This window comes from Homarus americanus, unplaced genomic scaffold, assembly GCF_018991925.1.
Source record: "Homarus americanus isolate GMGI-L3 unplaced genomic scaffold, GMGI_Hamer_2.0 scaffold55524, whole genome shotgun sequence".
Lineage (NCBI taxonomy): Eukaryota > Metazoa > Arthropoda > Malacostraca > Decapoda > Nephropidae > Homarus > Homarus americanus.
In genome coordinates, this window is record NW_024714121.1 from 304,003 (window position 1) to 321,386 (window position 17,384).

Sequence of the window (17,384 nt, forward strand, 5' to 3'; positions counted from 1 at the left end):
ACCATGGTATCTCGCCTATCTAGAGACTACCATCTCGGCATCGTTCCATCTTGCGTACGAGTCGGCTGCGGGCGCCTAAAACAAATGGGATGGAACGCTACAACAATCCGATCTGATCCCACCAGTAGGCCAAGCAGCTTAATACTGGAACGACTTATTGTCTGTTTCTGGAGCTTATTGTCTGCTCGTCTGATCGCCGGGTTTTTTGAGATATTAAAATCTGCCAATATTGGAAGAATAATTCATTCAACGACAGATTCACCAGTGTTTTATTACCATTAATATTAACAGAGTGAGCGTTTTTAATTAAACTGTAAGTCCTAAGAACATTATTCTCACTAACAGTAAAACAAAATCAATGATAAAATATCGTACTCAGGATAACAAGTTATCGTACAGACGCACTACAGCTCCAGATATATATTTACCCTCACAAAACTCACTCGCAGGCACCCAATACACTTAGGCTCACCAATATACACCCAAACAGTATACACGTAGCAGGACTACACACAAACACACCCTTTCCCTCACACCTTCCCACCCATAACACAAACCCGCACGCATACAAACAGACGTAAATTCTCCTCGTATTTAGGTTCTGACGCTGACAATATTTATCACAGAGATCCCATCAAGTCAAGCGAGATCCTAGCCGTCAAATCAAGCTCTCAATTGATCTTATATTGGAGCCGCGAGGAGTGGAGGGCCGCTCGCCACTCCCGACGAAATTCTCACTTGACGCTTGAGGGCTGGTCGATACAGTACACGTTAAGGCCGCTGCTGCTGCTGTTGTTCCTGGGGGCTGTTGTTTTCAAGAAGTAGAGAGAAGGCTCTTAAGGCCCTTGTTCCATAACCTATTGTGAGGAGAACGTTGTACCAAAGGTTGTTAAGGGCTGGGGAGGGGGGGAACTTCTGTCGCTGTTCCAGGTGTTACTGTTGGAAGACTATTTTCCTCAAACGTCAGTGAAGGTTGCTGTTCCTTGTTTTGTTTTTTAGGGGGGGGGGTGTCGAGTTTCAGAGGTTGTTTTGTGATGACTAGTTACAAAGGGTGTTGTGAGAAGTTGTCGTTCCAAAAGGTGGAAAGTTGCCATTCCAGAGGCCGCTGTTGGAAGTTGTTGTAGAAGCTGTCGTTCCAGAGTCTCCTGTGGAAAATTGTCATTCCAGAGGCTGTTGTGGGAAGCTGTTGAAGACGCTGTCGTTTCAAAAGGCTGTTGGAGGAGCTATCGTTTCAGAGACTGTTGTGGAGAGTTGCCACTCGAGAGGATGTCTTGGGAAATCACTCCTCCAGGTGTGGTCTTGGGCAGGGTGAGGCACTAAAGGTTACTGTACACCCCGATGCCAACAATGCGGGGAATATTTTTAAAGACCAAGAACGAAAAACAAAAGAATGTTTAGGGCATTGAAATAGGATCACCTGCAGATTAGGCGACCCAGCTTATGTCACCTGATGCTTACACACCCTAACGCTACCTGGTGGGTTGGGTTATGTTAGGTTAGCGTTACGATGCATAATGAATAAAGTAAAATAAGCTGCGGTACACAATCTTCATGTAGCCGTTGAAATATAATGTTTTATCAAGAAAGAAGAACGTGTAAAACAATGTTGCAATGGAGGTTAGTTAAAGCTGTGCTCTGCAGGCTGTTAAAAGGCTAGTGAACCATTTATTTTATTTTTTGGGGGGGAAAGAAGGTTAGTTTAATATGTTTTTTTCTCGTAGATATACACAGCCAAAGATATACACGACCGCACACAAACACTTTCCATAAAAACCGTCAATCTGGAGGCATTCATCCAGTGACACAAACACTGCCTGACGCTCATACCAATGTTGGATACAGTCATCAAAGAAAGTGTCTCGTAAACACTTCCTGAAGATCGCTTTTGATCGTAAGTTCGACCAACACCATACATTATCATCGTCACGCTAACCTTAATGTTTATTATTCGCAGCACTTTACCGCCGCGAAAGAAATAAGTCATCCCTCACGACCGAAAGTGTTAGAGACAGAAGCCAACCATTGTGAAAACAACCTAACGCCCAGTAAAGATATATTAAGCGACTCTCATTGTTACGCTCACTGATCATACGTAATGAACTTCCCTTGTTATTGTGGACATGAAAGACGCATAATAAAATACCTTCGATATTACGTCCAGACGAGACACCCTAATAAAGTCAACTCTTATTGCAGGCTGTCAGGAAGGAGGAGGAGAAAGGCTGCTGCCAACTTTGTCCTCCTTCTATTCTTTCGAAATACCCACAACCACTTATGGACTAACAAGAGAGAGACACAGAGCCCATCTCCTACTTCTTTGATGGAGGGTTGTAATTAAAATTATCTGTAATAGCGGAAACAGTCTCGATGCATACAATCAATTTTCCGAGTTGTGTACCACAAAGGAGCGTGGGCCTCTGTGTGTGTGTGTGTGTGTGTGTGTGTGTGTGTGTGTGAGAGAGAGAGAGAGAGAGTGTGTGTGTGTGTGTGTGTGTGTGTGTGTGTGTGTGTGTGTGTGTGTAAAATGGCCTTTTAGTAGCGGATTGTGCCGTTGTAAACTGCTAAAAGAGAGTGTTAATGTATGTATGTATGTAAGTATGTATGTATGTATGTATGTATGTATGTATGTATGTATGTATGTATGACAGGATCCACATACCAACACAAGGGGCTAAAACAAGCACACAAGCTAAGACAATGACACACAGCACCACGGACAAATATACGAGCATAAACAATAACAGCGACGGGATAATAACAGCAGCAACAATAATAAGAGGGACAGCAGCGATAAGAACAGCAATAAATACACACGCAAAAACAAAACAGCGGTGTTGACTAATGTAACACAACAATTACAGCAATAAGGTTAATACACTAACAACAACAATAAACTGAACTGCAATAACAGCAATATAGCTCCTCCATCAGTAGATACAACAGCACCATCACCAAAAGCACCAACAGCAGCAGAAGCACCAACAGCAGCACCACCACCAGCAGCACCACCAGCACCAACAGCAGCAGCACCAGCACCAACAGCAGCACCACCAGTACCACCAGCAGCAGCACCAACAGCACCACCACCAGCAGCAGAACCAACAGCACCACCACCAACAGCACCACCACCACTAGCAGCAGCACCACCAGCACCACCAACAGCAGTAGTAGCAGCAGCCGTCATTAGCTCGAGCGGCAGTAGCAGCAATAACAGCACGAGAAACAAAAAGAAGAAAATCCGGGAGAAATCTCACGACTCGCGCGTTTTAAACATAATCTACAACAACAACATCAGCAACAACAAAAACAACAACATCGCAGCAAAAACAACATCAACAACAACAACATCAGCAACCACAACATCCGCAACCACAACACAAACAACAACAATCACACAAACAACAACAATCACACAAACAACAACAACCACACCAACAACAACAGTAACCATACCACAACAGCAGCATCAACCACAAAGTAACCAACCACAACCACAGGAACCACAACATGACCTACGAAACACTCCCTTTTTTTACCTCTTCTGTTGGCTTTCATCCAATTACGAATGTGACATCGGTGATAATAACCACATTAAGGGCCCGTTAAAATATATTATCACGAGAGAGAGAGAGAGAGAGAGAGAGAGAGAGAGAGAGAGAGAGAGAGAGGGAGGTAGAGAGAGTGAGAGAGAGAATGTGTGAGAGAGTTAACGAAAGGTAGAGAGGGCGTGTAAGTGAGAGAGAGAGAGAGATTCAGCGGGAATGTTTAAACCTCTCATGCATAGAAATATTCCTGATTTCATCCCCTGATACGCGCACCCACGAGACGAACAAATTCATCCTCACAAGATTCAATATCTGGTCTAATTCAGGGAGGGAGTGGCGAGGCGCACTGAAAAATCTGGCAAGTCCAGGAAGCAACACATTCAAGAATGGTAAGAGATATCTCGTTTATTCTCTCATTTTTTTTTAGATTTTTGTGACGTTGCTTTTTTGTGACGATTTTTTTGTGACGATTATTTTGATTTTTGTGACGATTTATTTTGATTTTTGTGACATGATTTTTTCGATGTTTTGTGACGTCATATATTCGTTTTTTGTTACATAATTTTTTTCTCACTCACTCATACATTGTTGTGGTGGCGGTAGTGGCCGTCCAATTACCATGTGAAGGATTCTCCTATACTGGTTTATTTGTCCCCGAGGGTCAAGACCGCCAGTTAATGAGAATGGGAGTGAAGTTCTGGCTCTTACTGGCTGGGGGTGTAATCGGATCCATTCCCTTCCTTTATTGCGGGGGGAAATGACCTCTCAACGACGCTCTAAGTGGGCGTCACCAACACCCACCGACACTCTGGTCTCCGCTCCCCACAATACCATACAACCAGTGAGAGAGAGAGAGAGAGAGAGAGAGAGAGAGAGAGATGCAAACCTCGCGCCTCATAACCCAAACAATAAAATTAATAACGTCTCGTACGTCCGGCAGCGAGGCAGGCCTGGGCACTATCACTATCGTACCTCGGGGCGGAGAGAGAGAGAGAGAGAGAGAGAGAGAGAGAGAGAGAGAGAGAGAATGTGTGTGTGTGAGAGGGAGGAGGGGGCCGACCATCCAATAATGCATGCCCGCGCACGACTGTCCGTCCTATATGAAGCTCTCTGATATTACACCGCATCCCTCAATACGGCCTGTTGTCTAATAAAAGACATGGGAGGAATTAATCACATCCACGTCGGTTATATGCATCCTAGACGAATAATAGGGACCGTAAGGGGGATGCAATTAAGCGGGACGGAGTGCTCGTTTTCTAAGTAGCCTCCCGCGATATTACACTATAATGGGATTTGCTTGTAATAGTCTGATTGGAATAATGATCCGGGAGTATAAGGGTCATATTCCCGTTCTCGTGCGGGGGTGTATAGACCTCCTGGACTCCTGACGGGGGCCCAAGCTAGGCGAGGCTTTGGTCAGCTTATGATGAGCAGCGAGGCGGGTTAGTGGTAGTCCAACACTAGTTTAATTTTTAACCTCCCACTACACACACACACACACACACACACACACACACACACACACACACACCTTCACCGCCAGATTATTACTGCAGGTCTTCATCTCTGGCAGCCCTCCAGGAAGCCTTCTAGCTGATCCTTACACATACCCCCTCCCCCCCTCCCCTCCTTTCCTCACTCTCCCAACAAACACGATAACCTCCCCCCCACCCTCTTCCCCCACACCACGACAGCTTCCTCCCCACCCATCCATACACAACACCCCATAAACACTCCCCCATACACAACACCCCATAAACACTCCCCATACACAACACCCCATAAGCACCCCATAGATCAACCAAAATCTACCTCCCCCTACACAACCAATTATCTCACCTACCCTACCCCTCTCAACATCCCCTCCTTTCCTTCTTTCTCCTCCCAAAGGCAACCAATCCTACCTCTCACCCCCCCACAACAGCAATCCCTTCCTCCTCCCACCCTACCTCACTCCTCATCCCTTCCATTCACTTCCCCACTGCCCTTCACCCTTGTTCTTACCTCTTGTACCCCTTTATTCCTTCCTATTCCCTTCCCCTCCCTCCTATACCCTTCCCCTCCCTCCTATACCCTTCCCCTCCCTTCTGTCCCCTTTCCCCTCCCTGCCAGCATGAGAGAGGGAGAGGGCAGGCCAGAGCGAGTTATTACAGGGCGTAAGGTGAGACAGAGCCTGGAGGGGCGGCCACTGAGGTTCGTTAGCTGAAACTCTCGGGTCACTTGTCACCTTATAAGCTGAACACACACACACACACACACACACACACACACACACACACAGGCTCCTCTCTACCTATTTTATTATTCACCTCTACTGGTGAAATACACGATCCTCTCGCTATTGATGCACACGGGGTTCTCTTCCTATGTTATCTAATGGTGCACGCATGTTTATCTAATAGAGGTGTAAACTAGTTAACTATTGGTGCACAAGCGCTCCTCTAATAGAAGTGTAATTATGCATCTCTATTTACCCTAGATGGGATGTGGTGGCCGAGTGGATATGGAACTTGCTTCCTGGGCCAATTGTCTCAGGTTCGAGTTTTGTCACCGAGTGTGAGGGGCGCCCCTTGTCGACCCAGCTGCAGAATAGTGTGCCTGACTTTACAGTTGAAGGAAGTGAAGGCAGTAGAGTGCAGTGACGGCCATGTTGTCTCCTTGTATACTGAAGCCTCAAGTCTCTAATGGCACACCAATGCTCCACTATACTTACCTGACGGCACACCAATGCTCCTTTAACTTATCTAACGACGTACGAATGCTTCTCTAGGTATATTATGTAATGGTGCGAGCTCCTCGTTACGCTCGTTGCTGTTTGCGTTACTGCCGCTTGTCTTAATCGTTATCACTAGAGTTTAAGCGCTCGTTGTTACATCGTTTGTGTCAATGGCAAGATTGTTACTGATGCTGTTAATGGTCTTGCTGTTGTCCCGTTCTTGTCCCTGGTATTACCGTTACTACTGATACTGTTAACGGTCATGATGCTGTGCTTTGTTATCCCTGTTATTACCATTACTACTGATACTCTAAACGGTCTTGAAGCTGTTACCGTTATCCTTTGGTATGGTCGCCACTATTACTGTTGCGCCGTTACTGATACCGGTACTGTTAACGGTCTTGTTGTTGCTCTCACCCGTACGACCCTTAGTGCCCTCGTTGACCTCAATTAAGTATAAGTTACCTGACAAACACAACATGAAGCAACGCAACCTTCTGAAGCAAATAGAAGAAAGTGTTTGTGAATGAAAGATGAAGATGAAGGCGTGGAAGAGAATGTCACTGAAGGAAGAAGAAGAAGAAAAGACAATAATAAGAATGTAAAACGAAGATAAAATATAACAAAAACAAATCAAAGAAAACCATTAAATATTATTTCATTTTTCTACACAAGAATGAAGAAAAATAATGGAAATGAAAGACAAAAAAAAATTAATTACATTTCACCTTAATTTCTGTGTATTCTTTAACGGGGGAGATAATTACCAAGAGGCATTATTAACTCTTGACACTCGGACTAGACATTACTTGGCACTTGACCACACCCGCCGCCTGTGGTGCCACGACTTACAGCATCAAAGAGTGCCACCCTGACAGTAGTGGTTCCCTGACCTTTGTAATACTCTGTGTGCTGTGTGTGTGTGTGTGTGTGTGTGTGTGTGTGTGTGTGTGTGTGTGTGTGTGTGTGTGTGTGTGTGTTTAATCAAGTCCTTAATACTTTTCTAGACTCTTAACGAACGAACGAGAGAGAGAGAGAGAGAATTCACTATGATTACAAACAATTATAATTACATTCCGGTTATGATGTAATTCCCAGTAACTATATCAGTAATACGTAAATAAATAAATGAATAACAAGTGAACATAAATAACCGATACATGATAAGTGACAAAAACATAGTAGAGAAGCGGATACAATAATTAAGTAGTTCACCATGAAACACAGGTGTGCAGTGACGAAGGACCATTACGCTACTAGTCATCTCCTCCACAAGACACCGTCCATAATTGTATACCCATCATCTACTCTCAGTAAATAAATAAATAAAATAAATGAAAAACAAACAAGTCCAGACCACTTATAAAACATTAATTTTAAAAACCCTGTTTATTAAACTTCGTCGTTAATTAACAGCACAATAAAATTACGTAATTAAGACGTGCACTGAAAATTTTAATTGTTCATCAGGAACAACGCGTTTTTTCACTTCACTTTCCCCACTCGGGCCAAAAAAAAAAAGTTTAATTATACCGGGAAAAACAAAATCAAAACACATTCACGTTCGAAAGAGAAAAAAGTTGGCAAGTAATTAAACTAATAAATATAAATACTTTTTTCCTCACCTCAACTCAATATAACAAGTTAAATAAGCAATCTCTTCACGACACGAGCCCGCCTGACAAGGTACACCGCGCAGCAATCCATCTTCCCACTCCCTCACCGACCTATACCATCCCCCCACACTACGGCCCATACTCCCATACTACTCCACCTCACCCACCAACCATCTTGACGACTTACGGTAAGCCCTTTGTAGCCCTCACACCCACCAGCAGGAGGTGTTCAGCTCCGAGGGTCGAAAACCATGTGTATTACTAGTGAGATAATGGGTCGTGGGGAGCCTCCGTGCCTTAACCCCGTGTTGCCCGCCAGGCCTCAGCAATATAAGATCTCACCTGGCCAGCCTTCATTTATCCACGCCTCACACTTTTATCATGCTAACTTATATTTGATTCTACGGAAAAGTAAAGTTGTATTTCTTTCCTTCTTCCACCGCGGAACACAACTTCACCTCCCACAAAAGTATGAACCACCTGGAACTGCTCAGTGAGAGAAGCTTGATTGACCTAAATTGCATTCTCATCATTCTGTAAAGTCACACTCGCTCCCCACACCTGGCCAGGCAAGAATTTTCACCTCGGTATTCATGAGGGGAAGGAATCATCTCATCTTTTCGAAACAGGGTAAGTATAAAATATTAATAAATAAAAAAGACAGCGGAGGGCAACGGGATGAAAGGAAGAGGAGGAGAGAGGATGAGGATGAGGAGGAGGCTGTGGTGTACATATCCCAGTGTCCATCAGCAAGGCGCGAGCCATCCACCGCTCCATAGCTACAGATACGGAATAACCAAACCAGAAAATCACATCAAATACACCGAGGGCCGGGCGAGAACAGACCTTATGGCCGGGAGTCATAAAGGTGGATCCCTGGCGCGGGGAGGCTTGTGGGGTTGTTATGGAGTGCAGGAGGCCGCCCTCTTGGCTTACCTTACAGCGTAGGGGGGAACTTAATTAAAATTCCAGCACGAGCCGACGTTTGATAAATTCCCACAAAGCGGTGTCAATACACGAGAGAAAAACACGGGCTGTCTTGGTGATGGTGGGTAGGTGACGGTCTAGGACTCTAGGTAAATAAGGCAGGGAGTAGTGCCTGATACCTGTACTTGCTGGGTACTATGGGACTAGCTAGCTCTCTATTGTATGGTGGTGGTGAAGGAAGGTGGTGGTGATGGTAGGTGGTGGTGATGGTAGGTGGTGGTGATGGTAGGTGGTGGTGATGGTAGGTGGTGGTGATGGCAGGTGGTGGTGATGGCAGGTGGTGGTGATGGCAGGTGGTGGTGATGGCAGGTGGTGAGGAAGTGGTGGTGTGGTGGGTGGTGGTGGTGGTGGTGGTGATGGTGGGTGGTGGTATGTGGGTGGTGGTGATGGCGGGTGGTGGTGTGGTGGTGGTGATGGTGGTGGTGGTGATAACAGTGGTGGACAGTGATGTGGGGATAGTGGTGTAAGTTAGTGAATTAGTGGTGGTGGTGGTGGTGGTAATGAAGGTGGTGGTGGTGGAATTGATGGTGATGGTAGAGGTGGTAGTGGTGGTAGAGAGATAGTGTTGATGGTAATGGAGGTGGTGGTGGTGGCAAAAGTGGTATTACCATTATTAATATCGTTACCGGACCGTGAAAGTTTCAATAAATATTCATTACAACCAGATAAATTACTGTGACCGTTTACCGTTTGATGCCTCCGTCCATGGGACCTGTTAATACATACACACACACACACACACACACACACACACACACACACACACACACACACACACACACATACGATCTCTCTCTCTCACCCACACAACAAAACACAATTAATTAGAAACCAAAACAAATAATATTTCAAACCATTCCCCAACCAACACACACACACACACACACACACACACACACACACACACACACAGACACAGACACACACACACAGACACACACACACACACACACACACACACACACACACACACACACACACAGACACACACACACACACACACAGACACACACACACACACACACACACACACAGACACACACACACACACACACACACACACACACATTAATAGCGAGGGCAAGAAGGATGAGCTATACACAGGGATCGACTGAGAGACAGACACACTCACACAGGGAGGTTGAAAGTGAAGAAAGAAAACCATGACCCCTGTAGTCGGCAACATCCAATCAAATAAAACCATTTAGTAGCCTTCACAACTGTGGTAATTGTCAGGGCTGAAAGGAATACACGAGTGAGCGTACACACACACACACACACACACACACACACACAGGCCAATTACTATCCCAAACACAAGAGTCTAATCTATTAACATCATAAGACAACAACAGCAGCAAACAAAAACAAACAAACAAATAACATCCTTATATAACAATTCAGGTATAAGGGAAAAAAGTATAAGCAGAACCTGACAGCCACTCCTTGCTCTCCCTCCCTCCCTCCTCCTTCCTTCCCTCCCTTCCTCCTCCCTCCTCCCTCCCTTCCCTTCCCTTACCTCCTCCTCCCTCCCTTCCCTTCCTTCCTTACCTCCCTCCTCTCTCCTCTTCCCTCCAGGTCAAAGTAATTTCTCAAACCAATCAAAACCTCACGAACAAACGAAGAACTCCCCCTTCCTCGTTAGTCAACAACACACACACACACACACACACTTTATACATACATACATACATACATACATTCATACATACATACATCAATCACTTCAATAACGTTTTTCACCTCACTCAGTGTCTTAACTCACTCATTTACTTGCTGCACTCACTCACTCACTCACTCACTCACTCACTCAACACAAGTCATTTAGAAAAGTCGTTCTCACAAATTAAAGTCAATATTTCGATTACTATCACAACCACAATCTTTAATTTCGCCGGAACTTCAACAACAACAATTCACTCCCGCCAGTAAAGAGGAAACTTATCACCACCACAACCACTGACAGCCTACCACCACTCTCCCGATCACAGCTACCAGTACCACTATCACCACCAGAACCACTGACAGCCTACCACCACTCTCCCGATCACAGCTACCAGTACCACTATCACCACCACAACCACTGACAGCCTACCACCACTCTCCCGATCACAGCTACCATTACCACTATCACCACCACAACCACTGACAGCCTACCACCACTCTCCCGATCACAGCTACCAGTACCACTATCACCACCACCATTACAACCACAAAAACCATCAGCATTACCATCCACATAACTCTCAACTACCATAACCGCCATTAGCACCATTACAATTACAACCATCGTATCACCACCAATAGAAGAACACAACCACTATTTTACTATCACCACAACTATAACCACAACAACCTATTCTACCACAATCATCATCTCTGTTACCACCAGTTCAGTCAACCACCCACACTATAACCATTACCACAACAACAATTACCACTACCACAACAGCAAACATCTGCACCACAACTACCCCCCCCCCGTCCTCTCCCCTCACCACCTCCTCTCCCCTCACCAACCCTCCTCTCCCCTCACCTCCTTCCTCAGCCATCAACCCACCAATCTTCAAACAATGGCCTCACTTCACACCCACGCCAAAAACAACTTCCAATCCCCTCACCATTTCCCCTCATCACTATCACCACAACTCATTATCCCTCACAACTAACTCATTGCAACTCACAACACCATTTCTCCCCCACCCTCCTCTCTCACACGCAATCCTCACCCCCTCTACTCCGCCCACCCCCACCTCACCTCCACCTGCCCACTCTCACCCCTTTCCACCTGCCCACCCCTCTCCCCACCTCCACCTGCCCACTTCCCTCATTTCATTATCTCTCCTCCCACAAACCTCCTAACAGTCCGCCGCTCCGAACCTACACCACATCTCCCTCCCTCACATATACAAATTTCTCAACACTATCTTCTTACACGCAACGTCTTACCATCTCCCCCACACCACACCCAACAACACACCACACCATACCATCCTTAACCCTACCACATCCCCCCCAAATACTCCCTATACCCAACAATCTCACCCCTCATCCTGACTCCACTTATCTCTTACACCTCTTCTCCTCACAATTTCCTCACCCCACCCACATATTCCCCTCATCATTCCCCCTCATCACCTCAACCCTCACCACCACCACCAAGCGACAACCAATCAAATAAATCAATTTAATAGCCAGCGATACTGTGGCATTTTAAAACAAGCCCCCGGGTCGGCCAGCCAATCCCGGCCCAGCCAATAACAGGCATTGAGGGGTAATCACCATCACATTTGACGCGCTTGGAAGCCAATTACAAGTTTGTGTGGGGTTGCTATTGCTTCGCTGCACAAGTTGGATTGCGTCGATCCTGTGTGGGCCTTATTAGCCTTCAGACCAGTGGGAGAGAGGGAGGGTGTGAATGGTGAGGACGGGTGCGAGTGATGAGTGGAAGGGTGAGGATGGTGAAGGAGTGTGGGTGGAAAAGAAATGGGTAGTGATGGAAGGAGAGGAAATTGAAAGAGTGAATGTCCTCAACTTATTCTGCTAGAAAGGAATAAAAGAAGGCCAATGAAAGAGGAAGGAAGGCAAGGAAGGAAGGAAGGAAGGAAATAAAACACAAGGAGAAAAAGAGAGTAAGGGGAGGAAGAGAAGTGGGTTCACTGACATAGGGGAATGGGAGGGAGAAAGAAGGAAAGGAAGGAAGTGGAAAGGAGGGTGGAAGAGAGGGAGGAAAGGTAGAAAGGAGTGAGGATAAGCTAGTTGATAAGGAATAGGAAGGGGTGCGATTGAAACGGAGGGGGAGGGAAGGAAGGAAGGAAGGAAGGAAGGAAGGAAGGAAGGAAGGAAGAGGTAAAACGAACCAATAAAATAAGAGAGATAACGAAGATAAAAGCGAAGCAGAATGAGAAAGTAATTAATACCGTAGTAAATAAATAATTAATTAAATAATGCCATCGTAAGTGTGTGACGAAGAAAACAAAAAAAAAGTAGATATTTAATTACATGACTTAACTATCTAACTACCTATAAATACCACTAAGGATTCGCTAAGTGAATCACCAGATAAACAAATGAATTTACAGGTGTTGGAAGAGACTCGAAACATTCTCTCAGAAGCATGAGTCATTCGTAAGGAGAAGAGAAGCGAAGAGAAGAGAAGAGAAGAGAAGAGAAGAGAAGAGAAGAGAAGAAGAAGAAAAAAAGACGTGTAAGGACTGGACAAGGGCAAGTTGGGCACCCAGGTCAAATGGCGAGGTCGGATTGGGTCACTTGACACAGCGCACCAGAGGCAATTAGAACCGGGAGGGTCACGTGGGGTCAGGGATTGGACAGGTCAGCACACCGAGAAGATGGAGATAGGAAGGGAAGAGGGGAAAAGGGTGGGGGTGGGGTGGGAGGGGAGAAGGGGAAGAGGGAGGGTAGGGAGGGAAGGAAGGAAGAGGGGAGAGAAGGACCTGCCAGCTAGCCCTTCTTGGACGGCTCCAAACTCGTGGTGCGTTTTGAGAGTCTCGTGAGTGAGGAAGTTCCTTAATGACGACCACTGCCTCAAGTTGGCGCTGGTGGGTGGAGGAGGAAGAGAGCAGTGGAACGGAAGCTCAGTGGGATGGAAGACTAGTGAGATGGAAGATTAGGACGATTGAGACCTAGCATGATGGAAGGAGAGTGGGATAAAAGATTAGTAAGGTGGATAATTCGTGGGATGGAAGATTAGTGGGATGGGAGACTTGTGGGATAGAAGAGTAATGAGACGAAAGATTAACGGGATGGAAGACTAGTGAAATGGAGAACTAGCATGATGGAAGATGAGCGAAATTGAGAAAGAGAGGAATTGGGATGGAAGGCCGATGGAATGGAAGGGGAAACCAACCAGATGAAATGACGGGGCGTAATGAGACAAAATTCCTATGGGGGGGGGAGGAGGGGAAAGGAATGGAATGGATGATAGACGACTCGCGCTATGAACGACCCGAGCTATGAACGACCCGAGCTGTGAACGACCTATGTGAGAAGATGATCAATGAGAAGGAGACCTGTGGAACGGTAGGAAAGACCGGACGGAAGAGGGGTGGAAGAGACGGGAAGACCACAGAGACGGGAATACCATAGGGGCTCGAAGACCAAAGAGAGGGGAAGAATACAAGAACGGGAAGACCACAGAGACGGGAAGACTACAGGGACGGGAAGATCACAGGGACGGGAAGACCACAGAGACGGGAAGGCTACAGGGACGGGAAGACCACGGAAAATAAAAACAACCAACGCAACACTACCTTATCCTCGACCCCAACCCTGTGATCCCGAACACACCTGCTCGACCATCACCTGCCTGACCGTCACTTACCCAAGGGCGTGAGTGGGTCAGGAGGCCGAGTGGGTGGAGGGAGGGAGGGAGGTCAACAACACGACAACACTGGTGATGTTCGGGAGTGTAGCTGGCGTGGGGTGTAGCTGGCGTGGGGTGTAGCGAGAGATAGATGGAAATATGAATACACTGAAAAAAATATTTTACGGACAACCCTCTTCAACCTTATACGCTAACATTAACATCAAACATAAACTATTATTAACATCCTCTCAAATTGACCAAATACACGTGGGGAAAAATATCAATAACCATAATTAATAAGTAGAATGATAATATTGATGATCTAGATATATGAACGATGTGTTTCTGAGTAATACAGCGAGAGAGATTTGGCGGGAAACACGGCAAGTAAAACGTATCGTACCGCAACCAGATCAAGTGAACGTTATCTTCAAGCTGTAGAGGTGACCAGCATCAAGATTTAACCCAGAGTCTTTCACAAACTGACCTGCTATTTATTGATACTAGACTGGGTCCGCTCGTACGACCCCAAGCCGGAAAGGGGTGACAATAGACACCTCGGGTCATACAGGCGTCGGGCGGGGGGGGAGAGGGGGGGGACACAAAAGGGGTGGCAGAATAAAGAACGGGGGACTAAGGCAAGGGAGGAAAGCCATGAGCAGTGTTAATAATAAAAGAATACGACATAAATTACCGAGAAATAAATTTAGTGCGGAAATTTCAGAGTCGGAAAATTTGGTGGTGTTGAGGGAGGCGTGGGGAGGGAGGCGGCGGAGAATGCCAGCTCTGACGTACGCGCTCTGTGGCTGAAAAGGAATGGACATAACCACCAGAATATGTGGACTTTCGTGCACAAAGAAAGCAAGGCCACGCAGACGGTGATGAACACAGCCAGTACCAGAAGAAAGGGAACCGCTAAATTCTCACTCAACTAGAAGTCCAAAAGAGAGAAGCGTGAGTCTGACGGTGGAGTTATCATACCGAGGAGGTCACATGGTCACCGCCAAGACGCCGCATCCACAACCAAGACCCTACATCCACAACCAAGACCCTACAGCCACAACCAAGACCCTACAGCCACAACCAAGACCCTACAGCCACAACCAAGACCCTACAGTCACAACCAAGACCCTACAGCCACAACCAAGACTCTACAGCCACAACCAAGACCCTACAGTCACAACCAAGACCCTACAGCCACAACCAAGACCCTACAGCCACAACCAAGACCCTACAGCCACAACCAAGACCCTACAGCCACAACCAAGACCCTACAGCCACAACCAAGACCCTACAGCCACAACCAAGACCCTACAGCCACAACCAAGACCCTACAGTCACAACCAAGACCCTACAGCCACAACCAAGACCCTACAGCCACAACCAAACTGTCAATCATAACTCAGATGACCAGACACAACCAAGATTCTCAAGTTGCAGCCAAAACGTCAAAGCCACAACCGAGATATCAGAGTCATAACCTGTCACACTCACAACCGAGCAGAGGAAGATGGTAAAGATATGAGACTTAAGCAGACAGACATCTACTGCTACGGCTGACATCAACACAGTAATTTTCTACGGCTGACATCAACACAGTAATTATCTACGGCTGACATCAACACAGTAATTTTCTACGGCTGACATCAACACAGTAATTATGTACAGCTGACATCAACACAGTAATCATCTATGGCAGACATCAACACAGTAATCATCTATGGCAGACATCAACACAGTAATTTTCTACGGCTGACATCAACACAGTAATATGTACAGCTGACATCAACACAGTAATCATCTATGGCAGACATCAACACAGTAATTATCTATGGCAGACATCAACACAGCAATTATCTATGGCTGACATCAACACAGTCAACACAGTAATTATCTACAGCTGACATCAACACAGTAATTATCTATGGCAGACATCAACACAGTAATCATCTATGGCGAACATCATACAGTAATCATCTATAGCAGACATCAACACAGTAATCATCTGGCAGACATCAACACAGCAATTATCTATGGCTGACATCAACACAGTAATCATATATGGCAGACATCAACACAGCAATTATCTATGGCAGACATCAACACAGCAATTATCTATGGCTGACATCAACACAGTAATCATATATGGCAGACATCAACACAGTAATTATCTATGGCAGACATCAACACAGTAATTATCTATGGCAGACATCAACACAGTAATTATCTATGGCAGACATCAACATAGTAGTTATCTACGGCAGACATCGACACAGTAATTATATACAGCTGACATCAACACAGTAATTATCTATGGCAGACATCAACACAGTAATTATCTATGGCAGACATCAACACAGCAATTATCTACGGTTGACATCAACACAGTAATCATACATGGCAGACATCAACACAGCAATTATCTACGGCTGACATCAACACAGTAATCATATATGGCAGACATCAACACAGTAATTATCTACGGCTGACATCAACACAGTAATCTACGGTAGACATCACTCCAGTAATCTATGGCAGACATCAACACAGTAATTATCTATGGCAGACATCAACACAGTAATCATCTATGGCAGACATCAACACAGTAATTATCTATGGCAGACATCAACACAGCAATTATCTATGGCTGACATCAACACAGTAATCATATATGGCAGACATCAACACAGCAATTATCTATGGCAGACATCAACACAGCAATTATCTATGGCTGACATCAACACAGTAATCATATATGGCAGACATCAACACAGTAATTATCTATGGCAGACATCAACACAGTAATTATCTATGGCAGACATCAACACAGTAATTATCTATGGCAGACATCAACATAGTAGTTATCTACGGCAGACATCGACACAGTAATTATATACAGCTGACATCAACACAGTAATTATCTATGGCAGACATCAACACAGTAATTATCTATGGCAGACATCAACACAGCAATTATCTACGGTTGACATCAACACAGTAATCATACATGGCAGACATCAACACAGCAATTATCTACGGCTGACATCAACACAGTAATCATATATGGCAGACATCAACACAGTAATTATCTACGGCTGACATCAACACAGTAATCTACGGTAGACATCACTCCAGTAATCATCGATGGCAGGCAGAGGCTTGGCAACATCCATGCCACAGGAACAACAAGC

The 17,384-nt window shown here is 45.6% G+C and overlaps 2 protein-coding genes across 5 annotated transcripts in view; one reads left to right on the forward strand and one right to left on the reverse strand.

Moving 5' to 3' along the window:
- LOC121875690 (insulin gene enhancer protein ISL-2B-like) overlaps window positions 1-17,384 on the reverse strand; it is a 317,957-nt gene that overhangs the window by 195,322 nt on the left and 105,251 nt on the right. The window lies entirely within an intron of this gene.
- LOC121875744 (extensin-like) lies at window positions 15,187-15,594 on the forward strand. Its single transcript, XM_042380420.1, has one exon. It carries the CDS (start codon window positions 15,187-15,189, stop codon window positions 15,592-15,594), a length of 408 nt encoding a protein of 135 aa, XP_042236354.1.

Bases quoted from the DNA above. Each gene is read 5' to 3' on its own strand.
- LOC121875744 (XM_042380420.1), top strand. From the start codon at position 15,187: ATGGTCACCGCCAAGACGCCGCATCCACAACCAAGACCCTACATCCAC.